This window comes from Dunckerocampus dactyliophorus, chromosome 21 (assembly GCF_027744805.1).
Source record: "Dunckerocampus dactyliophorus isolate RoL2022-P2 chromosome 21, RoL_Ddac_1.1, whole genome shotgun sequence".
In the NCBI taxonomy this organism is placed as follows: domain Eukaryota; kingdom Metazoa; phylum Chordata; class Actinopteri; order Syngnathiformes; family Syngnathidae; genus Dunckerocampus; species Dunckerocampus dactyliophorus.
Window position 1 is genome coordinate 12775486 of NC_072839.1, and position 14414 is coordinate 12789899.

The window sequence follows — 14414 nt, forward strand, 5'->3', positions numbered from 1 at the left end:
GGAAGAAAAGGGGCGCTTTTAATGTGCAAGCTACGCCACCTTGCGGTTAATTCGCGCAGTGATGAATGGAAAACGTTCATGCGCTGTGGAAGCAGCTCTCAGGTGTGATGCAGCGCAGTTCCACACCAACCACAGCCAACAACACGATGCTACACCATTTTCAAGGGCATGAATGACTGTTTATCAGCACCCGCAGCCATGCCGCATATTACTTACTACTTATTTCTTATTACAATGTCTGTACTCACACAATGAACTGTTTCTCCTCGACCATTAACTTTTCATCACTATTATATATTTATTATCAATGCAACGTAAGTTATCAACATGCCACAACCCTTAACTCCTATTACTCATTATTTATGGTATTTCGATTAAGATTGGTGAATGGTACATGTTGAATACAGGAAGTGCACAAACAATGTATCAGTATTTGACGTGAAACGTAAAGGTAGTAGGATTAAATAAGCTTTGCTTCTCGCTACTCCTTTTTGGACCTGCGGAACCGTGAACTGTCACAAGTCATGCATTCAAATGTAACCTGCATGCATGTTCAAAATAAATCCATTGCCATGTTTGTGTTTAGTTTGATTTCTGCACACCCCTGCAACGATGTCTATTTTTGTGGTTGTAGTTTGCAACAAGTGCATCATAATCGTCATCTCCGCCTCGTGTGTAACTGTGTAGGTCAACTGTAGTCATGAGACAAAAATATAAACAAGTTTTGCAAGGGGATGTGACCCTTTTTTTTTTTTCAGTTTCTCCTTTTTTGAAGAGCGCCGTGACAGTGGCAGGCACTTCCTGGTGGATCACAAGGGATGACTAAAATACCATTTGTGTCTGAAATGTTAGCAGGAACACAGACTGGGGGGCGTAAAAGTGCTTGACACTTACAAGGATGACTGTCATGGTCTCCAGGGATCTCCACGGTGAGCACTGGAAGGCCCCTCGAGCGCCGCGTCTTGCTGTTGCTGACTTCCTGTCGTGAGAAGAAGTAGCAGCAGCAGCAGCAGTGCAAAAAAGGTTAGTCGAAGTTCTCAGTCTCTCACCTGTACCCCACAGGTAAGCTGCAGCAGTCTGTGGCTTACCGCGGGAGCACATGAGGTTCTAGCAAGGTCTGGTGCTGCAGACTTTTGTTCACGGTGCACGCTTTTTGTACCACACGCGCACATGACCTGGCGTGCCAGCCAACAAACCCAACAGGCCCATGTGACCCATGTGACGCACATTTCTGCAATTGAGTGCTCGCCTGCATCAGTTTGCATCTCACTCTCAAAGTGCAAAGTCACTGACATCGGCAGGAGTACCACGTCATTGTTTCCCACCACCAACACCACCAACACATTCTCACCTGTAAGTTATTATGCACCTCACGGGGGACTCTTTGCCTTGATGAGAAATAACAGAACATTAGTAAAAGGTCCTTTTTTTTAATGCTGGTTGTGTGTGAAAATATACAATTGTCTTTTAATGCGGTTACATGTTGGAAAAACGACAGTACAAAGGCATGAAACAGTATTTACACTCATTTACATTATATACAAGGCTAGAATAGTTGGGGGGGAATGGGTCAAGGGAGAATTGAACAGAAAGTGCATGACTATTAATGGCAAAATACAAGTATGTACGGGAAGTGTGATACTGCATGATTGATACCAACCTCTTGCCTTATAAGGAAAGAGCAGGTGTGGTATCAGTGTCAGTCACAACTGACGGGCGTTTGGGAACCGCTTGGACTTTGCCGAGTCCCCCTTTGCTCAGTCCACCAGCGCACTTCTTCATCATCTTCAGGAGGTCCTGCCTGAAGCGCACGCCGACGAAGACGTACAGGAAGGGGTTCAAGCAAGCGTGGGTGTACGCCAGGCTCTTTGCAATCTGACCGGCGACGTCAAAGCGCTTGACGATATTGCACTGCGTGATGGTGGTGTTGGCGGCCTGCGAGGCCTCCATCATCAGCAGGCTGTTGTGCGGCAGCTGGGAGATGACGAACACGAACACCACAATGAAGATGACGCGCAAGGCTTTGTGCTTTTCAAAGTTCCGGGCCTGCAAGAGCGTGCGAATGACGACGGAGTAGCAGAAGATCATGACGAGGAGAGGCAGGAAGAAGCCCATGCAGATCTGCAGGGACAGCACTAAGATCTTTGTGCGGTTGTTTATGTTGTTCCAGTAGACCAGAACACAGAAGGACGACCCGCTTACGTCCGTCTTCACCTGGGCGAAAATAAACTCAGGCAGAGCAAAGAGCGCGGAGGCCAGCCACACAACCATGCAGGCCAGTTTACTGTAGAAGAGACGCTTTTTCTTCCAGTTCTGAGCCTTGGTGACCTGCACGATGGCGATGTAGCGGTCCACGCTGATGCACGTGAGCAGGAACATGCTGCTGAAGAAGTTGATCCTGTAGACGGCGGACACCACCTTGCAGAGGCTCACGCCAAAGTCCCATCCTTTGGTGGCGTCCATGGCCCAGAAGGGCAGTGTGCACAGGAAGAGGAGGTCGGCCACGGCCAGGTTGAGCAGATAGACGTCGGTCATGGTTTTGAGGCGGTTGCGCACCGTGGTGTAGATCCAGACCACCATGAGGTTGCCCAGGGAACCCAGCACAAAGATGATCCAGAAGAGGGGCGGTTCGTACCACCCTCGAAACTGTCGGACCCAGCTTCTGTCACACATGCCGGTGGTCTCAGTGGGACCTGTGTCATAGTAGTCGCTGTAATAATCTACAGGGTCCTGCAACACAAACACCAAAGGATAATTAGAGGTGCAATGGGTTCTTGTAGTTATCTTGTCTAATCAGCAAAACTGGATGATGCCCACGGAGATACATTGTTGTATTCTACAACCATATAAGTTAAGTTTGTGTAGATTGTGCCTGTTTGTCTATTTCTCATTCATTTTCATTTCCTGTCAGGCAAGCTCTAGGGTTTTTTTTCATCCTTTCAAGCAATCTGCTGCTACAGACTCCTCATGGAGATACGGTTAACACAACATCAAAAGCTGTCTCACACACACACTCACAAGTTAACCAGAGCGTCTTGAGTGACTCTGTCTAGTTGTGCAGGTGTTGTGCGTCTGGAGAAACCACACGGCTGCATTCACGACTTCCTGCTGCTATCCAAAGTGTGTGCAGGCGGGCGCTATACGATCCACAGGGCGGGCGGGGGTGGTCTCGGGTTTGGAGCACGCACGTTTAGATGGGGGCCAGAGATAAAGAGCATCGTGGAAAGACGACGGCTGTGGTTTGCAACTGTGACTATGACTGTTTGTTGTTTACAGTGTGAGTATGCTAAACACAGAAAAAACATACATCATTCAATACATTCAAGGGGCAATTGGGGCGGGGGAGTCACCTTTCACAGTTACCTTGGCTGCCAGTAATTAGCCTTGTGGGGAACAAATTGGATTTTTTGCTTTACATATCTATAGAAGTGTGAAACATTTATTTGGGGTGTGGTTTTTCCATTGCCGATCCCGCCCACCACAGATTTCATTCACAATCCATTTGAAGGTGCTTTTGCTGCAGCACCATCAAATATAAAATGTGTATACTTATTGTAAATGAAAAGGACATCAATAAATCAATAATTCTATAACACTGTCCAATGCAATTATTAACATCATATTTCTAAATTTTGCCCCCTTTCTGATTACTTTTTTTTTTTTTGCATGTTTGTCACACTTCAGTGTTTCAGATCATCAAACAAATGTAGTTCATGCAGGTTTGGATTTTTTTTTCTTTTCTCCCTTAATAATAAAAAGATTTAATTAAAATGTGCATTTTGTGTTGTCACTGACTAATATTTAAATGGGTTTGATGATCTGAAACATTTAAGTAACAAACATGCAAAAAAATAAAAGAAGAAATCAGGAAGGGGTCAAACACTTTCACACCACTGTATGTTGTATATGTTAATTCTATTATTACTTGACTAAAAATGCCATTATTTCATATTTTCATGAAATATTATCTATTCAATTGACATTTTATTTACAGTACATGATTTGGCACTCACACAAAAGTCATAGTAAGCCAACACAAACTTTGTTTTAATGAGCTCTTCCCACAGTCAACACTGGCAATGACATTAAACAGGGCTGCCTTCAGCTTTACAGTGAAGTCACATTTCTTATTTATCTAATATCTTGATTATATTTTTGCTATTTTTTCATGATTTCCTACAATAAACGGCCCAAGACGTCTCTGCACAATGTTGCATCTACTACAGTCTTAAAAGTAGAATACTCACGGTGACAAAGTCATTGCTCACGCCAGTCGTGTATGTTGAATGAATGACGTCTTCCATGTTGCCTACGATGACAAAGAAAACATGTATGAAAAAATACTAACGCCCGCTGTTGTTGTATTGTTGTGGTAGTAAGAGACTTACCCTGTTAGGGAATATGCAAGCTCTGGTGTGATGCACGGCTCTTCTTCCTTTGTGCGAGTGAAGTTGACTCATCCTACCCGCTCTTTTATGGTTCCTCAGCCGCCATAAGATCACGTGCGTATCTCTCTATCTCTGTGTCAACCGACTGAAAGATCAACGCACAACCCCTCACGCTGCATCCTGCCCACCTTCTCTACAATAGAACATGATCCGTGCACCCTGTCAACGGCTCATGTCACTGAATATCGCTATCGAGACTGGAACCCAAACAATTTCCCCACGCTTCTCTCTACAGATGATTCAGTGTTATATTTGAAAAATAAAAAAAAAACCTTTGTGTGCACAGGTGGAGCACTCATCATCATACATGACTGATGCGTGAAACCCAAAACCCTCAGGTGTGATTAAAGAGGACAGAAGCTGGAGAAAGACAGCCGTTTAAAGTGTGACTTGGATGGTGTAATTTAATGCCGCCTTCACTGTCACTTGGATGATCGATGACACCTGCGCTGGCGCTTTCTGTGTCATCAAGCTACATTTCACGGATCAAGCTCTCGTTTTCGGGAGTGTTAGATCAGGAATACTTAGATCTGGAGGTCGCGTTCGACCCCTGTGACCATGTGCTTAATGTGTTACACACACTGATCGACCCCATTAGCCCAACTAATACGTCATAATAAGACACTTTTGATTGACACTGTCAGAAAGAGGCATGTATTTCCTTATTGCTGCTGCTAATATTCAGGGTTTCTGACACAGCTGACAGTCCAGTTCTTTTTCAGAAACAACACTTAAACCATTTTTTGTTTTTATTTAAGGGATTTGTGATGTTTTTTTTATTTAAGTCATTTTGATTTATTTTTCTTACTTTTTACACTTTTATTTAAGTCATTTGTATTTTTTTTCTTTTATGTCATTTGTATTTGTATTTATTTCAAGTGTTTTTTTAGTGTCATTTTTATTTTTATTTATTTTTAATGCTTTTATTTAAGTTACTTTTTTTAATGTACATTTAAGTCATTTTTAGTTTTATTTTTTACACTTACGTCATTTATATTTGTATTTCTTTTAACATTTTTTACACTTTTATTTTTACATTTTTATTCATTTACATTTTTTTTAAATTGCTGCTACAGACTCCTCATCTTTTGAACCATTAATAGACATAATTACATGTCCAAAGTGCATTTTAGAGGAATTTATTAAGGCATTTTGTCAAGGAAATGAGGAAGCACAATGTAACTATGCGCATACAAATGAAGCAAAAAGTAAAATGACATTTCAAAAAGACCACAAAATGAGATATTTCACTTCTAACTGTGCAATGTAAATATACCACGGTGGAATATGACTAATATATTGTTCAGTTTTACTTCAAAGTACATATTTTTGTGTACTTTTTGACTCTCTGTCTGAGACCCACCCAGAATGGATCCGCGACCCACTTGTGGGTCCTGAGCTCGCAGTTGAGAACCACTGATTCAAGGAATCTGCTGGGTTTGATGCCATTTAAGGGCTGGTTTTGGCCAGTTGAATAAGGCTGGTATAAGATGATGCTCAAAACAAATGATTCATGTGACGCGACATTGAGAAAAAAAAAAAAAAGCGGGGCATGCCAGGCTGGTAAAGGGAAATAAATCAAATGACAGTCACATTGTCGACCACAGTGGCACAACACATGGTGCATCAACAAAGCTGACGTACTGTAACCCTTTTTCAACATGTGGTAGTAAAACTTTACAGTATGTACGACCAGTGTTTGATTGACAAGCCGGATGATTGAAAGTGGAGGGCCTCCTGCTTGTTTCAACCGTTTCACAAGTTTGCGCCCACCCCACCTCTCCAATACGATTGTCTGTTTGCACCACAATGAGGCCCATAGGGAAGCAGCTGTGTTGTGTGACTGTCACCATCTGAGGAGGGTTTCCTTTCTTTCATGCTGTTCACTCGCATCTTTTTTTTCCTCTTTTAAACAGATACACACTCTTAGATCCATGAACACGTCACGCTGACTAAAGTGAAGTGTGTGGTCACCACAATATTCAAACCCACCAGGTTAAAAGTTTGACAGGTGAGCACACACAAACCCCAAGGATCAAACGTCCTTTTTCTTTCAGGAGACACAAGCAGTGAGGTACTATTGTGGTTGGTGCGGTTCAGTGTTTTAAAGCCGCTTGCGGGTATTATTGGTGGCAGCCCGCCACAAAGAGATTTGGAGCTACCTGTTAGGTGGCAGCATGCATCGCAGCTCCTCTCCCAAATCCCCATGCGGTACACATTAAAAGTTAAAGATGCATTTACAGTCGTCCCTCGCCACGTCGAGCTTCGAATTTTGCGGCTTCAATCTCGCGCAGTTTTGGAAAAGATATGAATAAATCATCGCTGTTTCGTGGTTGACTACGGCCTGAAGTAAAATACATATTTAGGTCATTCAGAAGACGCCCTGAAAGACATATGATATGTTGTATTCTACACTGGTCAGTAGGTGTCAGTAATGTTACATTTGCCGCCCAGAAAAAAAAAAACAAGAACTCTCTCAATGCTAACAGTCTATATTATGTCTTACTTTCCCTTATTATGTCTACTATATTGGGTAATACGAGTGTAAAGGTGACTATAGGGGTGTTATTTCATGTCTAGAGGGCTCTAATTTAGTATTTAGAAGGTTGTAAAGGTTTTCTATGCTTTAACGATGAAAATATTCCTTTTATAAATAACAAATCCTACTATTTGGAAATTCACTTCTGGAACCATTTACACATGCTAAAGAGAAACAACTGCACTCATCAAATACAAGCAGACACAAAAGCAGAAAAAATGGAAAAATAGGGTACAAAGGCTAAATGTAACGAGCAAACGCTTAAATGTTAATACAAATAACACAATAATAACATACTTTTTTTAGCCTTTTAAAATAATCGTATGCACAAATTACCTGACACCACCACCACAAATGGATTGCACCCCTGTGGGAAACACTCGTTTCATCATGCTCACAGTCGTTTCGAATATTTTCACCCTCTCATGTAGCTGAATAAAGGGAAGCCCCATTAGTGTCTGCATGTGTACCTGATGATGTCATGATATTATCCTGTTGCTGTGTGGCGCCCCCTGTTGAGTCAAGCAGTTGAGCTGCTGGAGTTTCCGCTTTTATTTGGAAACAAGCTTTTATGCACAAACCACATAATGCATGTCTCCATGGAATACAGCACGTGTACGATTTTAGATGATTATTTTTTGTTCTTCTCTCTCATTCCACTCCATTGTGCACAAGTTAAACGAAAGGTACCACGATGTTTGCAAAATAGTCTACCTTTTTTGTACGACGGAGTAAAAGGGCCACATTGGAAAAAAAAAACCCTGCAGTTTTCAAAAACATAGTCGTAAGAATAAACTCATAAATTTACTAGAAAAAAAATGTCATAAATGTACAAAAAAAAGTCATCAGTATACGAGAAAAAAAATCGTAAATTTACAAGAATAAAGTTGTAAATTTATGAGAAAAAAAGTTGTCAAGCTACAAGAAAAAAAAGCTGTCAATTCACAAGAATAAAGTCGGAAATTTACGAGAAAAAAGTTGTCAATTCACAAGAATAAAGTCGGAAATTTACGAGAAAAAAGTTGTCAATGTACAAGCAAAAAAGTTGTCAATTTACAAGAAAAAAATCGTAGCTTTACGAGAATAAAGTCTTAAATTTATGAGAAAAAAATTTGTCAATATACGAGAAAAAAAAGTTGTCAATTTATGAGAATAAAGTCATAAATTTACGAGGAAAAAAGTTGTCAATTTACAAGAAAAAAAGTTGTCAATTTACGAAAAAAAAGTCAAAATCAATTTATAAGAAAAAAAAATCGTAGATTTCCAAGAATAAAGTCGTAAATTTATGAGAAAAAAGTTGTCAATTTACGTGAATATAATCGTAAATTTCCAAGAAAAAAGTCATAAATTTACAAGAAAAAAAGTTGTCAGTTTACGAGAAAAAAAACTTGTCAATTTATGAGAAAAAAAATTCTTAAATTTACGAGAATAAAGTCCTCCCTGAAGAGCTATGCTCTATTTTCCCCGTATGACCCAACTATTACGGCTCTATTTTCGTAACTTTACGACTTTATTCTTGTAGTATTACGACTTTTTTCTCGTAAATGTACAACTTTATTCTCGTAAATTTACTACTTTATTCTCGAAATCTCAGATTTTATTTATTTCCCAATGTGGCCCGAATACTCCATCATATTTTTGTATACAGGCAAGCAAGGAAATCATTCTAGCCAAGTCAAGCGTACAAGCTGCGCACTCTTTTTTTTTCAAAAAGATCGGACATTCACAGAAAGTCAGATTTTTGTGAAAATGCTACTATTTAGTGGCAAATGCTGTTTGTCAGTGAATGAACAAGGTTTCTTCTTCCAGGGATATGCTCATATGTGCACTGAACTCTGATTAGCCGCCTAAAACCAGCTATAAATAAGTCGTGTAACGCATGGATAAACGAATGCTCACGAAAGTGCTGCTTTTATTGTGCTTCCGTCAGCATCAGCGGGGGTCGAAGATTTCCCTTCCCAAACCCAGTGGTACATTCTGGTTCCGTCTCTCTACCTGAACTTCAGTTTGTGTCGCAGCCCCGCAACGACAACTCATTCGTTGGGCTCGTATCTGATGGAGACAAAACTGAAATTAGTCAAACACGCTGATGTGTTTTTTGAATCAGGTAACAAACAGCCCGTGTGGCTAGCAGGATAGCACGTGAAAATGATACAGAGCAGCCATGATGTTGACGACAAGCACTTTAAATGATGACTCACCTCTGCAATCGTTTTCTAATTTCCTTAATTTGCTCGTTCTTCTTCGTCAGAATCTCCTTCATATTGCGATAGGCGGCCGTTTGCTGGAACTTCTTGTCCAGCTCCTGGACACCGACAGATGACAAGAGACATTAAATGCATCATGCTGAGGTATAAAATGACACGTGTAGCGGCAGTGGACCTTCTCCGCCAAGGCCAGCTGCTCCTGCACTCGCAGGAGCTCGTGTTTGGCAGTGACCAGGTTCTCCTGCAGATCCTTCTGAGAGGCGGCGCTGACAGTCAGCGTGCGCTCGTAGTCCTCCTTGAGGGCCGCCACGGTGTTTTCCAGGCAGCTGATCTCCTTGGATTGCGCGGTCAGCTTGTAGGCAGAGAAAAAATGACAGTGATGGCTCAAACAAAGCCCTCACGGAGGGGGTCGGACATGGAACCGTACCTGCTGGTCGCCTTGAACTTTCTGGAGGTCTTTAAGCGCTCTCTCTGCCTTTGTCTTATCATCCAGCACACTCATTGCCTGGTGAAATAAGGTTGAGTACCAGCAAGTTGCTATGAATGCTACATGAAAGCATGTTTTTATACCTGGGACTCTAAAGTGCGCAGCTTGGCTTTCAGTATATCGTTTTCCTCCTGTAGTCTGGCAATCTCCTGAAATGTATGAAAATAAATCCGATTTGTAAGAATCGCTAAGGTAGTGCTCAGCGATGTTCTCCAGGCGGTACAGCTTCGCACCTTGTTTAGAAGCTCAGATACGCCACCTTCATTCAGCGGCGCCAACTTGGGTTTGCCGCTCTCCTGGTTCATCTGGCCGAAATAAATCAACACACACTCTCACTACTAATACAATCGTCGCACAATGGAACCTCGGTTAGCGCGCTTTTCAGATAACGTCGAAAATTTATACCACAATGTTGCCAGTTCAACTTCTTTTCTGGCGATCACGTCTGTACCTTGTCTCACCGACACCTAGTGGCCAATGTAGAACACTACATTCACAATTAGAATGCTTCTTTTGCCATTGTATTTGCAGTTTACTTCATTTAACCATTTTTATCCTTGAAAATGCTTAATTTAGGCCAAGAATAAGTACAATTTGCTTAAATATAACTTTTTTTTTTTTTTACTAATAATAGGCTGTATTCAACCACAAAACAGTGATCATTTATTAACTCATTCAATACCAAAAACATATTTAGATGTTTCTTTTAACTCGAACGTTTGCTCACAAAAGACGTCTCGCCATGGACCTTCTGCATGTGCAGTCCTGGAAAAAATGATGAGACCACCCTGGTTTCTTGTTCATTTTAATGCCCGATACAACTAAAGGTACCTTTGTTTGGACAACTATAACAATGACAACAAAAATAGCTCATAAGAGTTACATTTTTTGGCAGTACAATGCTATAGCTATCCATGTAAGAACTTGAGTGATTTTGGTTATTATCAAGAAAACCATGGAAGTTGCCAGATATCAGCTCTTAAATTCAACTCTTATGAACTATATTTGTTATCATCATTATATTTATCCAAACAGATGTACCTTTAGTTGTACCACACATTAAAATGGATCAATAAACTGAAGAAACAAGGGCGGTCTAATCATTTTTTCCACGATTGTATTTACACACTCCAACAGCAAGGAGGACATGGAGGGGTGTAGAGTGCAGAAGGTTCGGGCATTGTAGGGAATCTTTAACGCGAGCACACGTGTGCACACACAGTTTCAAATGTGAAAATTGTAAATAGTTGATGGTGTTATATTTGCAAATGAATGATTATTTGGATGTAAAGCAACCCTTTTATGTGTTATGTTGTGGTGTAGTTGTTTAGGTCCTTGAGCTGTCACAAAAGCAAAAATGTTGTGTCAAAGTGAAAGTTATGCTTGAAATGTATCTTTTCACAAAATGCTTTTTTTTTGTTGGGAACTGATATTTTCCTGAAACCTACCTACTTTCGACTGCTGATTGCTAAAAAAAAAAACGGAAAAAGGTACAATCTTTCTTTTGGTAGGTTCCATGTTTATATCGCCATAGAACACAATGTTCTGGGTGCCTCGAAAAATCTATCAAAATGGTCTAAAATGGCCGGTGCTGAAGGGGTTGAATTTTGAAAAATGGCGGAAATTGAATGAGTTAATTACTTTGTAAAAAATTAAAAAAAAAAAAAAAACAATAGAGCGAGAGTGCAATGTTCGCGCGATGTATCGAGGGACGACTGTACTGAGGTGAGAAACACTATTAAATGACAAAAAATAACAAAACAGGAAGGTGGTGTTGAAGAGGAAAGGAATGATTTTGGGAACAGTCACGTCAACAATCACATCTTCACTTAAGGTGAGAGTAACCTCGAATACTCATTTATCCCTTTCATTCATCATTTATAGGCATTTTTTTATTGTTTTCTGCATGTAAAACTATCATTGTCAAACTACAAAAACGTGTTATGTGTTAACATAATTGGTTATCTGGAACAGATCAATTAGATTTACATTCTTTCTTGAGTCGGTTGGAGTCGGCCCTTCCGGAACAAACGAATGACGCTAACCGAGGTTCCGCTGGTGGCTTTTTAAAAAACGCCTATATAGTATACTGTATGTGGCTCACCGAATCTGTGGCTTTAAAGTCAGTCTTCTCAAATTCTGCTACTTGCTCTAACAGCTCCCTGTGTATGAAGAGAACATCATCAGTGAAATGCAGATTTTTTTTTGCTTATATTGGAGCTCACGGTTCTATGAATTAATAATAACAATTTCTACCACAGGGCACATCTTTCTGCAGTGTTACTGCTGCTGATTTTTTTCTGCACACCCTTGTTTACACTAAAACCTGTGGTCAACGAAAGAGCACCCTGATGAGCTCAGATGTGGTTTCAAAAGCAGCAAGACGCACGTAGACTGCTGCACATGGTGGGGCGTGTGCGTCGCTTTAGACACTTATCAGTCACGTAGGACTGGGGAAAAAAACACTTTTTGTGTGTAGTTTTTCATCTACACATCATATGCATAGAAAGAACCCTGACACCAAAGGATATAGAGGTGAAAAACAACATGAAGTTCACCAAAACACTGTAGTGCACAGGGAGTGGCATCATGGGAATGTCATTTTCACCGGGGTTGAAGCCACATCTAAGCAAGGAAGTGGCATCGAACGCATAATGTGAGTTGACACTCGTTTGACCTCAGCCTGCTGCAGCCTTTTTAGATTTCTGATTTGCAAACCACAGCATGCCTCTCACATTGTATTACGTGCACAAGATAATAGACAATAAAGTCGTAATCCCGGGCACTCCACAACATTACGTTCCCCAGTACTCACCTGTTCTCCAGCTCTGAGATGTCCGTCTGCAGTCGCAGGTAAAACTTTTCGGCCTGGTAGAAGAGCTGCCTGAGTAGCAGGACGTTGGTGTGCGCAGTGTTGATGAGCTCCATCTCCACCTCGCCGCGCACCACCGCGTGCAGCCCGTCCAGCATGTCCCTCACCTCGTCCACCGTGAAGGTTTCCTCCACCAGCCTGTTGACACAAATACAAACACATGAGTTTTTCCGTACCACCTGCACAGCCCGTGCATCTCCAGCATTTGCATGAGTGCCCACCTGCTGTCTTTGAGTTCCTCGAAGCAGGAGTCCACGGTCTTGAGCCTCAACAGCCGCTTTGAACGTGCAAACCGCATGTAGTTGATCACCTCGTTCTGATGATGCTTATGACACCCAAATTCAGCCTATTTGGGGGAAAATCTACTTTAACAACGTACAGATGGGCCAATCGATCCAAATGTCGTTATCAATACTAGGGCAGTATTGCTTTTGGATCGATCCTAGCATTTTTTTTTGTTTTGTAGTTCAAATATAGTAGGGCTGCAACTAACAATTATTTTCTTAGTTGATTAATCTCAAGTTTGTTAGATTAATCGAGTACTGTTAGGTTAGTTTGTTGGTGGTTTAGTCTGCAACATATCAGAAAAGAAGCAAACATGTTGATCTCTCAAGCGGAAAAATCCGGGGATAATTACATTTTTTAATAAAAAAAACAATTGAATACCAACAAGAGTTGTCGATATAACTGGATAGTCGGTTAATCATCAGTTAAGTGTTGCAGCTCTACAGTAATATAGTTATATTAATCATATGGTTTGCGAACTATATTGGCTTCATTTTAATTGTACTGTTTTGTTGATATTGTTCCATTGTCTTATTTTGTTGTATTAAATAACGCTAGATTGTTCACATTATCATTATGATCATGAACAAGACATTTAAAGGCAAAACCACAAAAGCATTGAATGATCTTGAACAACGTCCAAGTGTCGATATCGCTGATTATTGGTGCTGTATTTACTTGGTATCAGATCAATACCAGCATTTGTGGTATCGTTTACCTCTGCTTGAACGTTAACTACAGCGCTAGCATGGCACACGAAAAACCGACTAGCCGGCTAGCGATGTGCAGCCTGTACCTACAGTGTGCAACAGGCCCTCGACGACTACGCAGACAAAATACGTCTAGTTTGACAACTTCTACGAAATACTCCGAACTATAAACGACAAATTCTCACAAATACTCACCATGGCGGCTGAAGCGGTAACCTTAGCGTCAGTAATTTAGCTAGCTCGTGCCTCAAACTGACAGGAAAAGACCAATTGGTGTTCGGACTGTAATTTAAAGGAAAGACAAGATGACACTCCCGTTAGCTGTAGTGTGGATTGGTCGTCGCGGTAATGTCGTTTGAGCAAGTAATTAAAGTCACGATAAAGAAAGGTTATATGACAGCGGTTAGAAGATTATCTGTTGGAGTCGCTAGCCTAGCAATGTAGCTACTGTTTGCCCGAGAATGCCTTGGTAACGAGCAAGAGCGTCATTGCCTTGGTTACGGGAGTTGCGTTCAGGGAAACACGTAAAACACAAAACAACGCATCAAAGACGTCAAAATTTCGCGACAGTGATAGATAAAATGTAAATCCTTTCAGCAACAGCTATATTCATTATTTAAAATTATATTGAACAATTATTTTTTAGCATGATTGTATTTAGTTGTACTTTTATTTAGTTTTTCAATTTCAATATACGGATTTCCTGAACTCATGTGAAACTCCTAAACACATCGTGTAGTGTGATACTGTTTACCACATGTCTATACTCTAGCAACCCAGCCCACACTTGTAAACGAACATTCGCCCGGTGTCACTCGGAAGTAGCCGGAAAGAACCGGAAGTGGTAGCAGTGTTAAGCCAAGAAT

General features: G+C 41.0%; 3 protein-coding genes across 3 annotated transcripts in view; all 3 read right to left on the reverse strand.

Annotated features, from left to right (window-relative positions):
* The window catches only part of gli3 (GLI family zinc finger 3), a 106003-nt gene extending 104333 nt beyond the window's left edge, over positions 1-1670 (reverse strand). Inside the window, exons 1-2 of the mRNA XM_054764875.1 lie at positions 1089-1670; positions 895-979 (exon numbers count right to left, since the gene is read on the reverse strand). The gene's annotated coding sequence lies outside the window, so the exon portion shown is untranslated. The remainder of the gene's footprint in view (positions 1-894; positions 980-1088) is intronic.
* On the reverse strand, positions 1669-4304 carry LOC129174404 (C-C chemokine receptor type 9-like). The gene is made up of 2 exons (XM_054766388.1): positions 4248-4304; positions 1669-2730 (listed from the first exon to the last, which is right to left on the reverse strand). The coding sequence occupies exons 1-2, from the start codon at positions 4302-4304 to the stop codon at positions 1669-1671; spliced, it is 1119 nt and encodes a 372-aa protein (XP_054622363.1).
* Positions 4305-5572: 1268 nt separating this feature from the next.
* lztfl1 (leucine zipper transcription factor-like 1) lies at positions 5573-14039 on the reverse strand. Its single transcript, XM_054764878.1, has 10 exons — positions 13744-14039; positions 12775-12899; positions 12497-12691; positions 11786-11843; positions 9915-9986; positions 9765-9830; positions 9622-9699; positions 9370-9546; positions 9189-9292; positions 5573-9039 (listed from the first exon to the last, which is right to left on the reverse strand). Exons 1-10 carry the CDS (start codon positions 13744-13746, stop codon positions 9021-9023), a joined length of 897 nt encoding a protein of 298 aa, XP_054620853.1. The 5' UTR covers positions 13747-14039; the 3' UTR covers positions 5573-9020.
* Positions 14040-14414: the final 375 nt, after the last annotated feature.

Coding starts and splice junctions, on each gene's coding strand:
- LOC129174404 (XM_054766388.1), bottom strand. CDS start 4,304: ATGGAAGACGTCATTCATTCAACATACACGACTGGCGTGAGCAATGAC. Junction 2,731..4,247: donor TGAGCAATGACTTTGTCACC/GTGAGTATTCTA, acceptor TTTGTGTTGCAG/GACCCTGTAGATTATTACAG.
- lztfl1 (XM_054764878.1), bottom strand. Junction 9,831..9,914: donor TATCTGAGCTTCTAAACAAG/GTGCGAAGCTGT, acceptor CATACATTTCAG/GAGATTGCCAGACTACAGGA. Junction 9,547..9,621: donor AAGTTCAAGGCGACCAGCAG/GTACGGTTCCAT, acceptor TCTGCCTACAAG/CTGACCGCGCAATCCAAGGA.